Genomic DNA, 18443 nt, shown 5'->3' on the forward strand with positions numbered 1-18443 from the left:
TGGGCCCGGGCCCCGCCGAGGCGCGCGAGCTGGACGCCAGCCGCCGCGAGGTCATCCAGATCCTCAAGGACCTCAAGCAGAAGCACCCGGACAAGGACCTGGAGCAACTGGTGGGCATCGCCAACTACTACGCTCTGCTGCACCAGCAGAAGAGCCGCGCCTTCTACCGCATCCAGGCCACTCGGCTCATGACCGGCGCTGGGAACGTGCTGCGCAGACACGCGGCGGACGCCTCACGCAGGGCGTCGCCGGCCGAGGGCGCGGGCGAGGACGAGGACGACGGCGCCAGCCGCATCTTCTTCGAGCCCAGCCTCTACCACTGCCTGGAGAACTGCGGCTCCGTGCTGCTGTCCGTCACGTGCCAGGGCGGCGAGGGCAACAGCACCTTCTACGTGGACTACCGCACTGAGGACGGCTCGGCCAAGGCGGGCTCCGACTACGAGTACAGGTGGGTCCCCCGGGGTGGGGGGTGTGCAGGGGACTGGCGCAGGCTGTGGGTCCCACCGTCCAGCGGCCTCCAGGCGCATCGCCTCCCGACTGGCCTCCTGCAGGATTCATTCGTTCATTCATTCATTCCTGAGAGCCTGCTTTGTGCCAGGCGCTGTTCCAGACGTGGGGCACACACCACTGGACCAGGCAGAGAGCATGGCTATCCGAAGGCTACCCCTCCCACCTTCATTATCTACCTCTGGGTTTTTGTTTGTTTGTTTGAGATAGAGTCTCACTATGTTGCCCAGGCTGGAGTGAGTGGGACAATCTCCACTCAATGCAACCTCTGCCTCCCAGGTTCCAGCGATTCTCGTGCCTCAGCCTCTTGAGTTGCTGGGATTATAGGCGTGTGCCACCACACCCAGCTTATTTCTGTACTTTTAGTGGAGATGGGGTTTCACCACGTTGGCCAGGCTGGTCTCCAACTCCTTGCCTCAAGTGATCCACCTGCCTTGGCCTTCCAGAGTGCTGGGATTACAAGCGTGAGCCATCGTCTGGCCATGTTCTATGTTTTATTGTCTGGTAAAACAGCTGTCTCCTCATGTGCATAAGAACATTAATGTTCACTGGGCACCTACCATGTGTCAGGCACTGGCCACAGGCACTCAGTGCACATGATGAATGAGACAAACTCTCAGTCTTCACACCACTCCTCCTGCATTCTTTATCTTTCTGTGGTTTTGTGCTGATGCCACACTGTTTTAATTATTGTAGCTCCATTATCTGTATTGCTACCTGGTACAATAAGCCTTCTCCCACCATTACTAAAGTAAAAATGCTTATTGAGCATGCACTATATGCCAATAGGTATACCATGGGGAAGAAGACAGGTAAGGTCCTTGCCCTCAAATTGCAGTGAGGATACAAACTACTAAACATATAAACACTTGAAGTGGCAATAAGTGTGATGGAGAAAAATAAAATAGGAGTGGAGGAGACAGACGATGGCTAAAAGTCTTTGGTTCCACCATAAAGCAACTCACCTATCACCCTCTACCATATCTCACAGCTCCAGTCCCTCTCCTTACCCCTCTCCTTGCAAATCTGTGATATTCTCTCATTCAACAGTTCCTCCTGAGCACGTACTGTGTGCCAGATGCCTTTATTTAGGGGATCAACCTAGAACAATAACCAAGATAGATAAGATCTCTGTTGTCATGTGGCCCACAAAATTCATCTATTTATAGTTCTGTCCATGCCACACTATTTTAAGACTTATAGCTTTACAGTATGTTCTTTTCAATGATTTTCACCAGCTTACATCAGGCTTTGAACAGTATGTGTTGTTAATTCATGCACAAGTCTCCCCTTTCCCATAATGACATTTATCAAGTGTCTACAATGTGCAAGAAACAGATAAACAGATCTGGCACTGGTGACTAGCAGTGAACAAAACTCATAAAGTCCCTGCCCAAATGGAGCTCACATTCTCCTGGGAAAGACAGGCAATTAGGAAGTAAACACGGATTATATAAAAATGCCAGGTAGTGGTAGAAGCTGTGAAGAAAAATAAATCAGGAGACAGGGAGAAAGAAGGCCAGTGGCTGAGCTCTTCTGAGGTTCTATCTGCTCAGTAGTCTGGCACATCCCCCTTTAATCTTCTCCCTGGGGTACAGCTGAGGCTGAACTGTTCCCAGATCTTCAGTTCTGCCATCAAGCAGCAGTCAATCCCTCATCCCTTTAACCCTCTCTTCCTGGGACTCAGTTCGCTCATCTTCTCTCCTCTCCTCTCTCTTCTCTCCTCTCCCCTCTCCCCTTTCTCTCCTCTCGCTCCTCTATCTCCTCTACTCTCTCTCCTCTCTTCCTTTCTTCTTTTCCTCAGAGTTTCACCCTTGTTGCCCAGACTTGAGTAGAGTGGTGCGATCTCAGCTCACTGAAACCTCCACCTTCCAGGTTCAAATGATTCTCCTGCCTCAGCCTCCCAAGTAGTTGGGATTACAGGCACCCACCACCACACCCAGCTAATTTTTTGTACTTTTAGTAGAGATGGGGTTTCACCATGTTGGTCAGGCTGACCTGAACTCCTGACCTCAGGTGATCTACCCGCCTCAGCCTCCCAAAGTGCTGGGACTACAGGTGTGAGCCACCGCACCTGGCAGTTCTCTGTTTCATAGATCTTGAGTTCCACCACTGTATGCCTGGCTGCCTTTTGTAGCCAGTCTTCCCTCTCCGCCCTCATCACTTCTCTTTCCAGTGCTCGGACATTTGCAGGTCTTTCCCTCCACCTCAGTCAGTCCAGGATCCTTTTGTCTGCCCATCTCCATCCACCTTTCCTACCCTGCCCACCCTAGCCTTCCTGGCTCACCGCAGCCTCCACCTCCTGGGCTAAAGTGATCCTCCCACCTCAGCCTCCAAAGTAGCTGGGACTACAGGTGCACGGTGTACTGTGCTCCAGCCTGAGTGAGAGAGTGAGACACTGTCTCAAACAAAACAAAACAAAACAAAATGCAGCTGTTCACAGGTCTTTGTTCCATCACCCTGTAGCATGGGATCCCTTTGGCCACTCGGTCCATCCTGCCCCAGTGCACCACATCATCCAGATGCCCTCAGTTGAGGGAACTGCATTCACCATATTGGGGCCTGCTTTCAACCATCTTTTCCCCTTTCCACTCCTACCCACCCCTGGTCCACATTGCCCCCATCTAGAGCCCTGGGGCTTTGCAGAAGGAAGTGAGTACAGGTGTCACCTGCTGGGATAACAGCCCACTTTTTCACTTACAAATGACCTCAGGATCAAGATGGTTTTTATTTTTCATTGTTTTTTGAGACAGGGTCTTGCTCTGTCACTCAGACTGGAGTGCAGTGACACAATCACAGCTCGCTGCAGCCTCAACCTCCTGGGCTCAAGTGATCCTCCCATCTCAGCCTCCCAGGTAGCTGGGACTACAGGTGCGCACCACAGTGCCCATCTAATTTTTATATTTTTTGTAAAGGTGGGTTTTTGCCTTGTTGCTCAGGCTGGTGTGTTTTTGTTGTTTTGTTTTGTTTTGTCTGAGACAGAGTCTCATTCTGTCACTCAGGCTGGAGCACAGTGGCACAATCATGGCTCACTGCAATCTCCGCCTCCCAGGCTCAAGTAATCCTCCCACCTCAGCCTCCAGTATAGCTGGGACTACAGGCACATGCCACCAAGCCTGGTTAATTGTTTTGTTGTTGTTGTTGTTGTTGTTGCTGTTGTTGTTGTTTTGGTATGTTTTGTAGAGACAAGGTTTCACCATGTTGCCCACGCTGGTCTTGAACTCCTGGGCTCAAGCAGTCCACCCACCTTAGCCTCCCAAAATGCTGGGATTACAGGTGTGAGCTACTGCACCTGGCCAGGACCAAGATGTTTGAAGTGAAGGAGGAAATGCTGTTCAGTGGTGGCACCAAAGGGCTAGGAAGAGTCAACATCTTCCTACCCTTCCTACCCTATCCTGGTAGACATTCAAGGCCTGGCATTGCTTATTAAGGCACCTTAGGCCAAAGACTAGGAGGAAGGAGACTTGGGTTCCAGTCCAAGCTTAGCCCTGGACCCTGTTCCGTGGGCAAATTCCTGCCTCAGTCTGAGCAGGCAGGTCTGCCATGTACAGTTGTTGAAGTTGTGCACTGCATAAAAGCACCATATCTGAGGAAGCTGTCTTCATAGTAGACAGTGTAGATTTGCATTTCTATTATAACAGTTTCCTGACTTATGGAAATAAGTGTCTTGAAGAAGGAAAGCTTTTCTCTCAGTTTCCCACAGCTTCACACGGGCTAGGGTGGCCCTGTGAGCCTTAGTTTCTCCAAACTAAACGTGATCTCTGAGAACCCCAAAACAACACAGCTGTTCCAAGATTCTGAGATTTAATCCCCTATGATGCTGACACACTAAGGGTCTGAAGTTCTAAGATTCTAGAATTCTAACATTTTGATATTCTTTATTTTTTTTGAGACTGAGTCTCATTCTGTCTCTTAGAACAATCTCGGCTCACTGCAACCTCTGCCTCCCAGGTTCAAGCAATTCTCATGCCTCAGCGTCTGAAGTAACTGGGATTACAGGTGTGCACCACCTCACCTGGCTAATTTTTGTATTTTTAGTAGAGATTGGGTTTCATCATGTTGGCCAGGCTGGTCTTAAACTCCTGACCTCAGGTGATCCATCCACCACGACCTCCCATAGTGCTGGGATTACAGGCGTGAGCCACCACGCCTAGCCAACATTTTGGTATTCTAATTCAAACTCCATCCAGTCTCTGACTTGATGGCTTTAAGATTTTTGTCTTCTCAGTTTCTGTGTCCAGTGCTGGAACACAAGATCTGTGAATCTAGTCTTCTATGATTCTGATGCCTGGCTTCTAAAGTCCCCATGTTATTTTTCTCCCAAACTCTTTTTTTTTTTTTTAAGACAGAGTCTTGCTCTGTTGACTAGGCTGGAGTGCAATGGCTCAATCTTGGCTCACTGCAACCTCCACCTCCCGGGTTCAGGCAATTCTCCTGCCTCAGCCTCCTGAGTCGCTGGGATTACAGGTGTGTACCACCATGCCCAGCCAAGCCAAACTCTTTTTTTCTTAGACACAGGGTCTTGCTATGCTGCCCTGGCTGGACTCAAAATCCTGGGCTCAAGTGATCCTCCTGCCTCAGCCTCCCAAGTAGCTGGGACTACAGCCACCACATCCTACATTTTATTTTGAAAAACTTCACACCTATAGCAGGGCTACAAGAACAGTTTGATGAACTGTCATATCACCTTCATCCACAGTCACCAATTGTTCACATTTTATCCTGTTGGCTTTTAATCTCTCTCTTTAATATTTAATAATATTAATAATTGTGGGACAGGCACAGTGGCTCACGCCTGTAATCCCAGTACTTTGGGAGGCCGAGGCAGGTGGATCACCTAAGGTCAGGAGTTTGAGACCAGCCTGCCCAACATGGCAAAACCCTGTCTGTACTAAAAATGCAAAAATTAGCCATGCTTGGTGGCGCACACCTGTAATCCCAGCTACTTGGGAGGCTGTGGCAGGAGAATTGCTCGAACCCGGGAATCGGAGGTTGCAGTGAGCCAAGATCACACCACTGCACTCCAGCCTGGAAGATAGACCAAGACTCCCTCACAAAACAATAAAAAATAAAAACTAGCTGGGCATGGTAACGTGTGCCTGTAGTCCCTGCTACTCAGGAGGCGGAAGTAGGGGAATCACTTGAGCCCAGGAGGCAGAGGTTGCAGTGACCCAAGATTGTGCCACTGCACTCCAGCCTGGATGACAGAGCCAGACTCTGTCTCAAAATAATAATAAAAGAATAACAACAACAATAATTGTGACACTCTGTGACCATGAGTTGCAAATGCCATGACCCTCATGCCTACATACTTGAGCATGCATCTTTTGAGAATAATGGCATTCTCCTACCTGATCACAATACTATGTTCTCACTCAAGAAATCTAACGCTGAATTGATACTGTTAACTCAGTGTCAATTAAGTGATGCACAGCCTGTGTTTCCATTTTCCCAGTCATCCCTGTAATATCCTTGATAGCTGTATTTTCACTCCTGCCCTCTCTTCCCATTTGATCCAGAACCACACGTTGCATTTCCCTGTCAAATCTCTTTAGTCTCCTTCAGTCTGGGTCAGTTTCTCAGCCTTCTCACGACTTTTGCGACCTGATGCTTTTGAAGGTGATAGTCCAGTTACTAGAATGATGGCCAATCTGGGTTTGTCTAATGCTTCCTGGTGATTAGAGTCCCGCACTTTTGGCAGGAATCTCATGGAAGTGATGCTCTGTCCCCCTGGGTGCATTGTATCAGGAGGAACATGATGTCCACTCGTCCATTACTGTGATGCCCAGTTTAATTGTTTGGTAAAGATGGTGCTAAATCTTTGGATTAATTGTTTGGCAAAGATGATGCTATAGGATGTATGCGGTGGATCATGCCTGCAATCACAACACTTTGGGAGCCCAAGGCCGGCGGATTGCTTGAGCCAGGAGTTCAAGACCAGCCTGGGCAACATGGCAAAACCCCCTGTCTACCAAAAGTATAAAAAGTAGCCAGGTGTGGTGGCACGAACCTGTAGTCCCAGCTGCTCGAGAGGCTGAAGCGGGAGGAACACTTGAGCCCAGGAGGTCCAGGCTGCAGTGCGCTGGGATTGTGCAACTGCACTCCAGCCTGGATGACAGAACAAGATCCTGTCTCAAACAAAAATAAAAATAAAGGGCTGGGCGCGGTGTCTCATGTCTGTAATCCCAGCACTTTGGGAGGCGAAGGCAGGCAGATCACGAGGTCAGGAGTTTGAGACCAGCCTGGCCAACATGGTGAAACCCCATCTCTACTAAAGATCCAAAAAATTAGCTGGGCGTGGCAGCACGCACCTGTAATCCCAGCTACTTGGAAGGCTGAGGCAGGAGAATTGCCTAAACCCGGGAAGCAGAGGTTGCAGTCAGCTGAGATCGTGCCACTGCACTCCAGCCTGGGTGACAGGGTGAGACGCCATCTCAAAAAAAAAAAAAAAAAAAAAAAGGTGGTGCTACCATCTCCACATTTCCACATTCTACTGATCCCTTTATCCCTTACATGTAAATGTCTCATATCTCATGACTTTAGGACTCTAAGATTCTAATATTAATATGTGGATATCACTAGCCATCATTGTTCCCGCTGTGCCTCTGGGTGCTTTCCCTGTATCAATTCAGTCCTCACGACAGTGCCAGGAGGTAAACACTATTATTAGCCCATTCCACAGATAAGGAAACTGAGGCTTAGAGGACTGCAGAATCCTGACTGCCCCAGATCACACAGCTGGCATGGCGGCCAAGCTGGGCTTGAAGCAGGTCAGCCCACCCTCCTGGGTGCTCCGTCACCATGGACAGCGAATCCCTAGCTAAGGGACTCCCTCGTCCCTCCACTGCAGGTCTTTTCGCCAGGTTCTACGTCCCCTACCTCTTGCCAGAACCTTGGGGTCCCTCTCTTCCTCCCACAGAGCTGGAGAACTGGAGCCCGACCCCCTTCCCACACCCACCTTTTTGAGACGGAGTCTCGCTCTGTTGCCCAGGCTGGAGTGCAGTGACGCGATCTCGGCTCACTCCAACCTCCACCTCCCCAGTTCAAACGATTCTCATGCCTCAGCTTCCAGAGTAGCTGGGACTACAGGCATGCACCACCACACCCTCTAATTTTTGTATTTTTAGTAGAAACAGGTTTTCACCATGTTGGCCAGGCTGGTCTCGAACTCCTGACCTCAAGTCATCCTTTCACCTCAGCCTCCCAAAGTGTTGGTATTACAGGCGTGAGCCACTGCGCCTGGCCCCAGAACTCCTTTAATATGAAAGTGATAGTGAATGCATATGGATTACATAGCAGGGTTCAGAGATGGTGCTGAGCCCCTTACATGCACAGTACAAGGGATCGGGGGAAAGGATAGATTTTCAAGATTCCTTAACATCCCAGAGTCATGCTGATGTCTGCAACCCTGCCAGGAAGAGCCCACCTACTCCATGACCCCTCAGAATTTCACTCTGACTAATCTAATGTCACTGCCTTGTTCCCTCCCCGGCTCTCCCCATTACAGAGTATCTTATGAGTGCCTCAGAGATTTACACAACTGTTACTCTTTTAACACCAAGTCAGTTCACGTCCCTCCTCTGCTTGGAATGTCCCTCCTTTGCTTGAAGCTTCACAGGGCTCCTCCCTCACTCAGGGTAAATGCAGAAGTCTTCACTGTAGCCCACCCAGGCCCTGGGAGATCTGCCCCTGTTCCCACTGTGATGTCATCTCCCACCCTCTCGCCCTGGCTCCCTCTGCTGTTGTCATGCTGGTCTCCCTACAGTTGCTTGAACAGGTGACCTGTCCCTAGGTCAGATCCTGTCCGGCTGTCCAGCTCCAGGTCAGGGCATTCGCATTGCCTGTTCCCTTTACCAAAAATACTCTTTTTGGCCAGGCGCGGTGGCTCACGCCTGTAATCCTACCACTTTGGGAGGCCAAAACAGGTGGATCTCTTGAGGTCAGGAGTTCGAGACCAGCCTGGCCAACATGATGAAACCCTGTCTATACAAAAAATACACAAAATTAGCCGGCATTGTAGCGGGCACCTGTAGTCCCAGCTACTCGGGAGGCTGAGGTGGGAGAATCCCTTGAACCCAGGAGGGGAGGTTGCAGTGAGCTGAGATGGAGACACTGCACTCCAGCCTGGATGACAGAGCAAGACTCTGTCTCAAAAAACAAAACAAAACAAAACAAAAAACTTTTCCAGGCATCCTCCCCATGGCTCACTCCCTCCCCTCCTTCAGGTCTCTGCTCAAATGTTACCTCCTCCAAAAAGCTTTCTTGACCATGCCAACAGCTCCCTCTCCTCACTCCCTACCCTCCTGTTTCTCTTGATAGCACCATCGCCACCTGAACATCCTATGTTTGTTTATTGTTCATTCTTCTGCACTAAAACAGAATCTGAAAACTTCTTACTTCCCCAACGCTTAAAACAATGCCTGGCACACAACCGGTCAGTATCTGTTGAATGAATGAACCGTAATTAAATCATTAAATGTGCAATTGTCATGGTGATATGGCTCTCCCATGGGGCTGTGAACCCTGTGAGGACCGGGCCTGGTTACTGCTGTGTCCCCAGCACCACTCAGCACAAGGCACAGAACGGCTATCCTTAGGAGTGTTTGCTGAATGAATGAATGATACCAAGTTAAGGTGTATGGACTTTCTCTTGGGGGCATCTGGGAAGGGCTTTTATCAGAGGAATGACAGAGTCCTTTCTGGGTCCCATATCCCTGCCACTCAAAATGTGACCAGGACATCCCCCTGGAGCTCATTAGAAATGCGATTCTAGAAACCTGGGAGCTTCTGAACCAGAATCTGCATTTTCACAAGATCCAGCAGGGGATTCATATGCACATTAAGGTTTGAGAAGCAGGGATGTAGAACACCCCAGGCTCCCTCTTAACTCTTGGACTTTGCATGTGCTGTTCCTTCTGCCTGGAGTATGCCCACCCGCTAATGCCTCCTCCAGGAAGCCTGCCCTGATCTCAACCTTATCCTTACCTGTTCTGCTCCTCACGAATTCCACGCGGGGAGGGGCCCACTCTGTCTTGTTCCCGCTCTGCAGCCCTTCCTCCAGGACGCCCACCCTGATTCACCCTCAGTATTACTACTTTAGTGCCTGTCGACCCTCATACTTGGGAGTTCTCCTATGGCACCTGCCCCTCCTCTGGGAAGCACGTCCAGACCCCTCCCCCCCGCCCCGTACAACACACAGCCGATGACCGACCCTCACCCCGCTCTTCCCGCTCCCCACCCCGCCGCAGCGAGGGCACGCTGGTGTTCAAACCAGGCGAGACACAGAAGGAGCTGCGCATCGGCATCATCGACGACGACATCTTCGAGGAGGACGAGCATTTCTTCGTACGGCTGCTGAACCTGCGCGTGGGCGATGCGCAGGGCATGTTCGAGCCGGACGGCGGCGGGCGGCCCAAGGGGCGGCTGGTGGCGCCGCTGCTGGCCACCGTCACCATCCTGGACGACGACCACGCAGGCATCTTCTCCTTCCAGGACCGCCTGCTGCACGTGAGCGAGTGCATGGGCACCGTGGACGTGCGCGTCGTGCGGAGCTCGGGCGCGCGCGGCACCGTGCGCCTCCCCTACCGCACGGTGGACGGCACGGCGCGCGGCGGCGGCGTGCACTATGAGGACGCGTGCGGAGAGCTGGAGTTTGGCGACGACGAGACCATGTGAGCACTCCTGCGGTGGCCCGGAGAGGGGTGGGGCTTCGGAATGGGCGGGGCCTGATGGGGGCTCAGGGGCGGGGCCTGGGTGAGCCGTGCCCACATCGCGGGCTAGTCCTTGCGGAGGGGCGGGGCTTGCGTGGCTGTACCCACAAAGTGGGCGGGGCTTCACTGAGCAGCTGGGCCCTCAGGAGGGGAGGGGCCTGAGTGAATCGTGCTCCAAAGTGGGCTGGGCCTCGGGAGGGGCGGAGCCCGGGTGAGCTGTGTCCACAATGTGTGCGGGGCCTGATGGGGTTGTGACTGTGAAATGAAGAGGCGAGGCCCAGAGGGGCGTCTGGACAGGTGAGAAGAGGGTCCCAAGGAGGAAGGGTGGACGAGGTGAGCAGAGATGGGACAGGGGCCTGGAGAGAGCAGTGTGGGGCCTTAATTGGTAGCTGGTGGAGTGTGTCCTGAAGAAGAGGGCCCAGGGAGATGTGGGGAGAGGCCTGTGGAGGTGAGACGCTGTCTGTGGCTGTGAAGAAGGGGCGGGTCCAGAGCGATGGGTGGGCTCTGGGTTTGGACATACGACACCAGGAAATGGGAAAATGGATGTGGACTGCGGAAGAAGGCGGGGCCTAACGAGATGGGTGGGGTCTGAGGAGGCATAGCTAGGGAAGGGGTGGAGCTTCTGGGTATGAGGAAGAACCTGGGGAAATAGCGGGACACCTAAGGGGAATGTGGGCGAGGCTTTGGGAAAAGATGGTGCTGGAATCGGGGGGCCTGCGAAGGCAGGGCAGGGCCTGGGGAGACACTGGGGAGCCTGAGGGCTGGGATTTGGGAAAATGGGGTTTGGGGAGGTGGGCTGGCTGGATACACTCAGACACACACATGTAGACAGACATTTACAGATCAAACACAAAGCCATTTATAGGCACCACACACACAAAGACACATACGGCAGGGCCAGGCGTGGTGGTCCACACCTGTAATCCCAGAACTTTGGGCGGCCGAAGCAGGAGGATCATTTGAGGCCAGGAGTTCGAGAGGAACCTGGGCAACATAGCAAGACTCCTACTCTAAAAATAATTGTTTCAAATTAGTGGTGGCGCATGCCTGTAGTACCAGCACTTTAGGAAACTGAGGCGGGAGGATGGCTTGACCCTTGGAGTTGGAGATCAGCCTCTACTCTACTAAATTTTTTTTTTTTTGAGACAGTCTCGCTCTGTCGCCCAGGCTGGAGTGCAGTGGCCAGATCTCGGCTCACTTCAAGCTCCGCCTCCCGGGTTTACGCCATTCTCCTGCCTCAGCCTCCCGAATAGCTGGGACTACAGGCGCCTGCCACCTCGCCCGGCTAGTTTTTTGTATTTTTTAGTAGAGACGGGGTTTCACCGTGTTAGCCAGGATGGTCTCGATCTCCTGACCTCGTGATCCGCCCGTCTCGGCCTCCCAAAGTGCTGGGATTACAGGCTTGAGCCACCGCGCCCGGCCTAAATTTTTTTTTTAATTAATTGGGCATGGTGGTGTGCACTTGTAGTGCCAGCTACTTGAGAAGCCAAAGCAGGAAGATAGCTTGAGCCCACGAGTGAGGTGCTGTAATGAGCTGTGATCACCCACTGCCCTCCTCCCTGGGCAATACAGTGAGACCCTGTCTCCAATAAAAGCAAAAAACAAAAAAACAAAAAAAAAAAACACATGCAGACACACATAAAGTCACAGACACGTACACTAAATTATAGAGTCAGGGCTGTTCTCAAGCCCAGATCCCTGGCCACCCCTTACACAGGTGCCCGAGTGTCCCCCCATGTGTGCCTGCAGCCTCACATTCCCCCACCTGCCTGCCCAGGAAGCAGGCAGCGCCTGCCCCTCCTCTGCTCGCTCCCTTCCGCCCCCGCATGCCCGTCTGTCTCCCTCCTCTCTGCCGCCCACGCGCCTCCTACTCAAGCGGAATCCCCACCGCGCTCCCCCTCCCTCCTCCTCCCAGCCTCTGCGCCTCCGCCTTGGGCAGCACTCAGTTTCTCACTGCGCTCGCTGTCTCTTCATCTCTCCCTCTGCATCTCTGCGTCTCTCACTCCCTGGGCTGACTCTCTCTGGGTCTCTGCATCTCTGTTCATCTGCGGCTCTCTGTCCCCAGCACCTCGCTCTCTGACTCAGCTTATATTTCAGGCACACTCTCCACACCTTTCCTTCTCTTTCTCTGTCTGGCTTGGTCTCCGTCTCAGGGCTGTTGAGAACTTGGGTTGGGGGCTGCAAGAGGCACCATCCCAGACCCCTCTCTCACACCAAGAGATAAGAGGAATGGAGAGTTTTATTTCTTCTTCTTCCAGTCCTTCTTGTAGTCCAACCTGCTTCCCTCCTGCTGCTGCAACCCCACAGGCCCTCTCCTCCGCCACACGGCTTTCCCAGGCTGGGACACCCTCTGTCCCCCACTCCCACAAGCTCCCAGCTGTGGCGTCAGAAGACAGAGAACAGGAGGCTAATTAGTGTTCAGGGAAACTCTTCCTTCCTCTGATGGGCAGGCGCTAATTAGAGGCGCTTTGAAGAAGCTGGGCTGGAGGATCAACTCAGAGACGGAGGAGAGACACGCAGAGATGGGGTGGTAGGGAGAGAATGAGAGACACAGAGACAGAGACCCAGAGATAGACACAGGGAGAGCTGAAGACAGAATAACAGAACTGGAGAGAGAAACAGAACAGAGAGACACAGAAAGACAGGAACTTAGAGGCCCAGCGTGGTGGCTCATGCCTGTAATCCCAGCACGTTGGGAGGCCAAGGCGGGCGGATCACCTGAGGTCAGGAGTTTGAGACCAGCCTGACCAATATGATGAACCCCATCCCTACTAAAAATACAAAAATTAGCCAGGCTTGGTGGCATGCATCTGTAATTCCAGCTACTTGGGAGGCTGAAACAGGAGAATCGCTTGAACCCAGAAGGCAAAGGTTGCAGTGAGCCAAAATCGCACCATTGCACTCCAGCCTGGGCAAAGAGCGAAACTCCATCTCAAAAAAAAAAGGAAGAGACACAGAGAGAGATGCCTCGAGAGAGGGAGAGAGGTGGATATTGAGAGACTGAGATGGAGGGAGACTGAAAGGCAGAGAGACACAGGGGCGATAAAGACACTCATGGAGGAGAGAGACTGACCCAGGGAAGGAGAGGTTCTCACTATGCGGCAGAGAGAAAAGGGAGCTGGGGTCAGTGAGAGGAGAGGAGGAGACTGGGTCAGAGATCAGAGGCCGGCAGGGGAGAAGGGCAGGAGAGTGGAGGTTTCAGGAAACAAGGGGGCAGGCTGGGGAGGAAATCTGCTTCCTTTGATCTCAGGAAGTCCTGCCTTGATCTAACTCGAGACCCTCTTGCTGATTCCTGCGCGTTGGGATTCTCCCGCGTCTGGGTCCTCTGAGGGCGCGTCTGCCAGGGCGCAGTTGGCGTGCCTGTCACTGTACGTCAGTCACTGTGTGTCAGCGGATCGCAGCGTGTCTGCGAGAGTGAGCGACAGAGGTGTGTGTGTGTCACCCTGTCAGCGTGTCACTGTGTCGGCAGCTGTCTGTGTGTGTCAGGGTGTATGAAGAGCATGTCTCCGGAGACCCTCCCTCCTCCCCGGCCCCAGCATTTCAGCACCGCGGACAGCTCACAGGCCTTGCCGAGGTCGGGGGCGGCCCTTTCTTTCCACCCACAGAAAATTGAAAATATCCTGGAACCAGGAGGGTGGAGGTGGGCGGATGTCCCCACGTGGCCGTCTTGTGTGCGCCTGTCCTTGCGCGGGTGTCGCTGTGTCTTGTGCGTGTTTGTGTGTTGAGATGCGTCTTTTGAATGACTGCCTGATTGAAACTCTTCTGCTTGAAGTTCATTGACTTTGGTTACTCCATTCTTTAGACTCTGAGAGACAGAGACAGGGAAAGAAGAATCCAGATAAAGAAGGGCGGACCGAGTGCGGTGACTCACATCTGTAACCGCAGCACAGGGGAGGCCAAGGTGGGAGGATCACTTGAGGCCAGGAATTCAAGACCAGCCTGGGCAACATAGTGAGATCCTGTCTATAAAAAATTTAAAAGTATCCAGGTGTGGTGGGGCACGCTTATATTTCCAGCTACTTAGGAGGCTGAGGTGGGAGGATTGCTTGAGCCCTGGAGCTCAAGGCTGCAGTGAGCCATGATTATGCTGCTGCACTCCAGCCTGGGCAACAGAGCGAGACTTTGTCTCAAAAAAAGAGAGGGCAGAAAGATGAGAAGAGACTGAGACAGAGAATGGAGAGAGTCAGAGGAGAGAGAGACTGCTGGAGAATCAGAGACAGACAGAGTCAGAGATGGAGAGATAGACCCAGAGAAGCTGAGAGAGGCAGAGAGAGAAAAGAAGATGGAAAATATAGGGACAGAGATGCAGAGAGCCACTGAAGGAAGTAAACAGACACCAAGAGGCGTCAGTAGTGAGATGTAAGGTAGAAGCGTCTAGGTGGTACCTCAGTGAGGGGCTGCAGGGTGGCGATGTCACCAAGGCTGTGGTGGGGGAGTCGTGCTAACTGGCGGGCATCTGGTCCATGCAGTCTTGCCACTGCAGTGGGAACGGCTGTAGGGTGTGATGGCGTGTGGGTGTGGGCGGTGTGATCGGCTGTGCTTCCTCGATTGGGTGACTGTGTGGGCTGGGTGTTTGTGTTCCTGGGTTCTGGGGCCAGGCCTTGTGGGACTACGTGGTTCCTACAGCTGAAAGAGTTGCCGGTGGCAGAGTTGTGGGCACTCTGGGTTTGTGGATCTTTGGGGTCAAGGGGTGTGGGCTGTGTGCCTGACGGTGACAGGTAACTTCTGGCTGTTTCCTGCCACCCCCTGGTTACCATAGGAGCAGAGATGCTGAGAAAATCAGTTAACATCAGTACTTGGTTAACTCTCCAAATCTGGTTGGGATGGAAAACAGGAAGCTGAGGATTTTCTGTACTAAAGGATTGGAGTTCGCGAAATATGTATGGAGGGTGTGCTCCATGCCAGAGACTGTTCTGGGTGTTGGAGATAGAACAAAAAGCATAAATGAACTTACCTGGGGGAACTTAAATTTAAAAATGGGGAAGCAAATGGTAAATAATGAACAATAAACTAAATAAATGTTAGAGGGTGTTAGAAGGTGATATTTAAAGAAGACGGGCCAGGTACCATGGCTCACATCTGTAATCCCAGCACTTTGGGAGGCCAAGATGGGAGCATCACTTGAGGCCAGGAGTTCAAGACCAGCCTGGGCAATGTGGTGAGACCCCATCACCACAAAAAATAAAAAATTAACTGAATATGGTGGTGCATGCCTGTAGTCCCAGCTACATGAGAGGCTGAGGCAGGAGGATCGCTTGAGCCCAGGGGTTTGAGGCTGCATTGAGCTATGATTGCACCACTGCACTCCAACCTGGGTGACACAGCAAGACCTTGTCTCCAAAAATAATAATAAATACACTAAAAAGAAAGACAACAGAGCAGTGTAAGGGAGTGCTGGGGTGGGAGCAGTGAGGGATTTCACTATTAAATAAGATGGAAGGAGTGGGCCTCATTAAGAAGGTGAAGTTTGAATGAAAAACTGGAAGAACTGAAGAAGTGAGCCTGAGGGAAGAGTGTTCTAAGCAGAGGGAACAGTCAGCGCAAAAGCCCTGAGGCATAAGCAGGCCTGGCTTGTTCAAGGAATAGCAAAGAGGCCAGAAAGAGAATGAGTACTAGATTGCAGGGGGTCTTGTGGGCCATTCTAAGGACCTTGCCTTTCATTCTTTGAGAGATAGGAGCCATGCCAATGTTTTGCACAGGGGAGGGACCCAGTCTGACCTTGGTTCTATCAGGATCACTCTGGCTGCTCTTGAAAGAACAGACTGGGGTGGTGGGGGTGAAGCTGAAGCATGGGATTATTTAGGAGGCAACTAGTAATCTAGGTAGGAGACAATAGTGGCTGGGCTGGAGTGCAGGGGTTAACGGTCTGGATTCTGACAGTTGTGTGTTCAAAACCTGTCTCAACCATAAGCTCATACTGCTTTACTTTTATTATTATTATTATTTTTTGAGATGGTGTCTCGCTCTGTTGCCAGGCTGGAGTGCAGTGGCGCGATCTCAGCTCATTGCAACCTCCACCTCCCAGGTTCAAGAGATTCTCCTGCTTCAGCCTCCTGAGTAGCTGGGACTACAGGCACTTGCCACCACACCCAGCTAATTTTTGTATTTTTAGTAGAGACAGGGTTTCACCATGTTGGCCAGGATGGTCTCAATCTCTTGACCTCGTGATCCGCCCGCCTTGGCCTTCCAAAGTGCTGGGATTACAAGCGTGAGCCACTGTGCCCGGCCTATTTTTTGAAATAAATTATTTAATATAAATAGAGATGGGATCTCAATATATTGCCCAGGCTGGTCTCGAACTCCTGGCCTCAAGCAACTCTCCCTCCTCAGCTTCCCAAAGTTCTGGGGTGACAGGCGTGAGCCACCGCGCCCAGAATGCTTTACTTTAGTCAGACTCAGCTTCCTTACCAGTGCCTGGTTTTGTTTCTGTCAAATGGGGATGATAATAGAGCCTTCCTCCCTGCGTGGTGGTGAGGATTAAATGAGGGTCTGGAGTCTGGAACAGAGGAGGTGCTAGGAAAACTGGCTGGCTGCCAGGAGGGTTGCCTGGTTTTTCTGGGGAGGGGGCCTTATGCTGGGTGTTCTGCCTCCCCCTTGCCCCACTCACAGGAAAACTCTTCAGGTGAAGATAGTTGATGACGAGGAATATGAGAAAAAGGATAATTTCTTCATTGAGCTGGGCCAGCCCCAGTGGCTTAAACGAGGGATTTCAGGTGAGAGGTGACCAGTGGGCTGTGGGAGAAGTAAGGGGTCCAGGGTTGGGGGACTTTCAGGGGCTCAATTGCAGGCACTCCTTAAAGCTCGTGGACCTGAGCTTCGTGGGGAACTGATCTCACTGTCTGCCTGTCTCTGTTTCTCCCCAGCTCTGCTACTCAATCAAGGTGAGTGAAGTCACCTCTGGGCTCTGAGTGGGGAGGAGCCACTGGAAGAGGGCCTGGGGGAGGGTCCCAGCCCCAAAGCTACCCTTCCAGGTTGGGTTTGAGGCAGATTGGAGGTGAGATAAAGGCAGATTCAGGGCTGGGGGACGATGGGGGCTGGCCTGAGAGTTGGTGGTACCTGTGTGAGTTTGAGATTACAGTGAGCATTTTCGAGGTCAAGATTATGTCTGTAACATGGTGAAACCCCCGTCTCTTGTAAAGATACAAAAATTACCTGGGTGAGGCCGGGTGCGGTGGCTCATGCCTGTAATCCCAGCACTTTGGGAGACTGAGGAGGGTGGATCACCCGAGGTCAGGAGTTAGCAAGCAGCCTGACCAACATGGTGAAACCCCGTCTCTACTAAAAATACAAAATTAGCCGGGCCTGATGACGCACTCCTGTAATCCCAGCTACTCAGGAGGCTGAGGCAGGAGAATCGCTTGCACCCGGGAGGTGGAGGTTGCGGTGAGCCGAGATCGCGCCATTGCACTCCAGGCTGGGGAACAAAAGCGAAACTCCGCCTAAAAAAAAAAAAAAAAGAAAAAAAAAACTAGCTGAGTGTGATGACAGGCGTCTGGAATCCCAGCTAGTTGGGAGGCTGAGGCACAAGAATCGCTTGAACCCGGGAGGCAGAGGTTGCAGTGAGCCAAGATTGCACCACTGCACTCCAGCCTGGGCAACAAAGCAAGACTCCATCTCAAAAGAAAAAAAAAAAAAAGAAAGACGATGTCTATAGTCAGGGTTGTAAGTCATCCAATCGAATCTGGGTTTGTGAGAGTGGGGTCGGAGAGGATCCAGTTTGGGGCTGATTGGGGTGGGGTGGCATTTGGACTGGAGATCGGTGTTAGGACCGTATTAAGGTGAGAGTCACAGTGGAGGTTGCTTCCTGGGTTTCTGGTGGGATAAGATTAGAACTGGAGTCAGATCTAGGTCAAAGCTAAAGTTGGACTTTGAGGTGAGTAGTAGAATTTGAGGAATTTAGGTTAGAACTGGGGCCAAGGTCAGAGATTGGACTAAGAGTTCGGGCTAGGGTCAGTGGCTTGGAAATGGAAAAGTTGTTTTGGAGTCAAGCTCAGAATTGGGATCCGAGGTTAGGATTAGGGTTAGACTAAAGATTGTATTTGTTGGAGGAAGCAATACAAGCTGCTATAACAAAGTGATCCACAAATCCCTGGGGCTTCACACAATAAAAGTTATTTCTTGGTTGGGCGCAGTGCCTCATGCCTGTAATCCCAGCACTTTGAGAGGCCCAGGCGGGCGGATCACTTGAGGTCAGGAGCTCATGACCAGCCTAACCAACATGGTGAA

At 51.9% G+C, this 18443-nt stretch overlaps 1 protein-coding gene across 1 annotated transcript in view; it reads left to right on the forward strand.

Moving 5' to 3' along the window:
• The window catches only part of SLC8A2 (solute carrier family 8 (sodium/calcium exchanger), member 2), a 44029-nt gene that overhangs the window by 14773 nt on the left and 10813 nt on the right, over positions 1–18443 (forward strand). The window contains exons 3-6 of the mRNA XM_011926703.1: positions 1–448; positions 9756–10178; positions 16827–16930; positions 17081–17098. Of these exons, the coding sequence (XP_011782093.1) occupies positions 1–448; positions 9756–10178; positions 16827–16930; positions 17081–17098 (993 nt within the window). The remainder of the gene's footprint in view (positions 449–9755; positions 10179–16826; positions 16931–17080; positions 17099–18443) is intronic.

Source organism: Colobus angolensis, unplaced genomic scaffold, assembly GCF_000951035.1.
Source record: "Colobus angolensis palliatus isolate OR3802 unplaced genomic scaffold, Cang.pa_1.0 Scaffold119, whole genome shotgun sequence".
NCBI lineage: Eukaryota > Metazoa > Chordata > Mammalia > Primates > Cercopithecidae > Colobus > Colobus angolensis.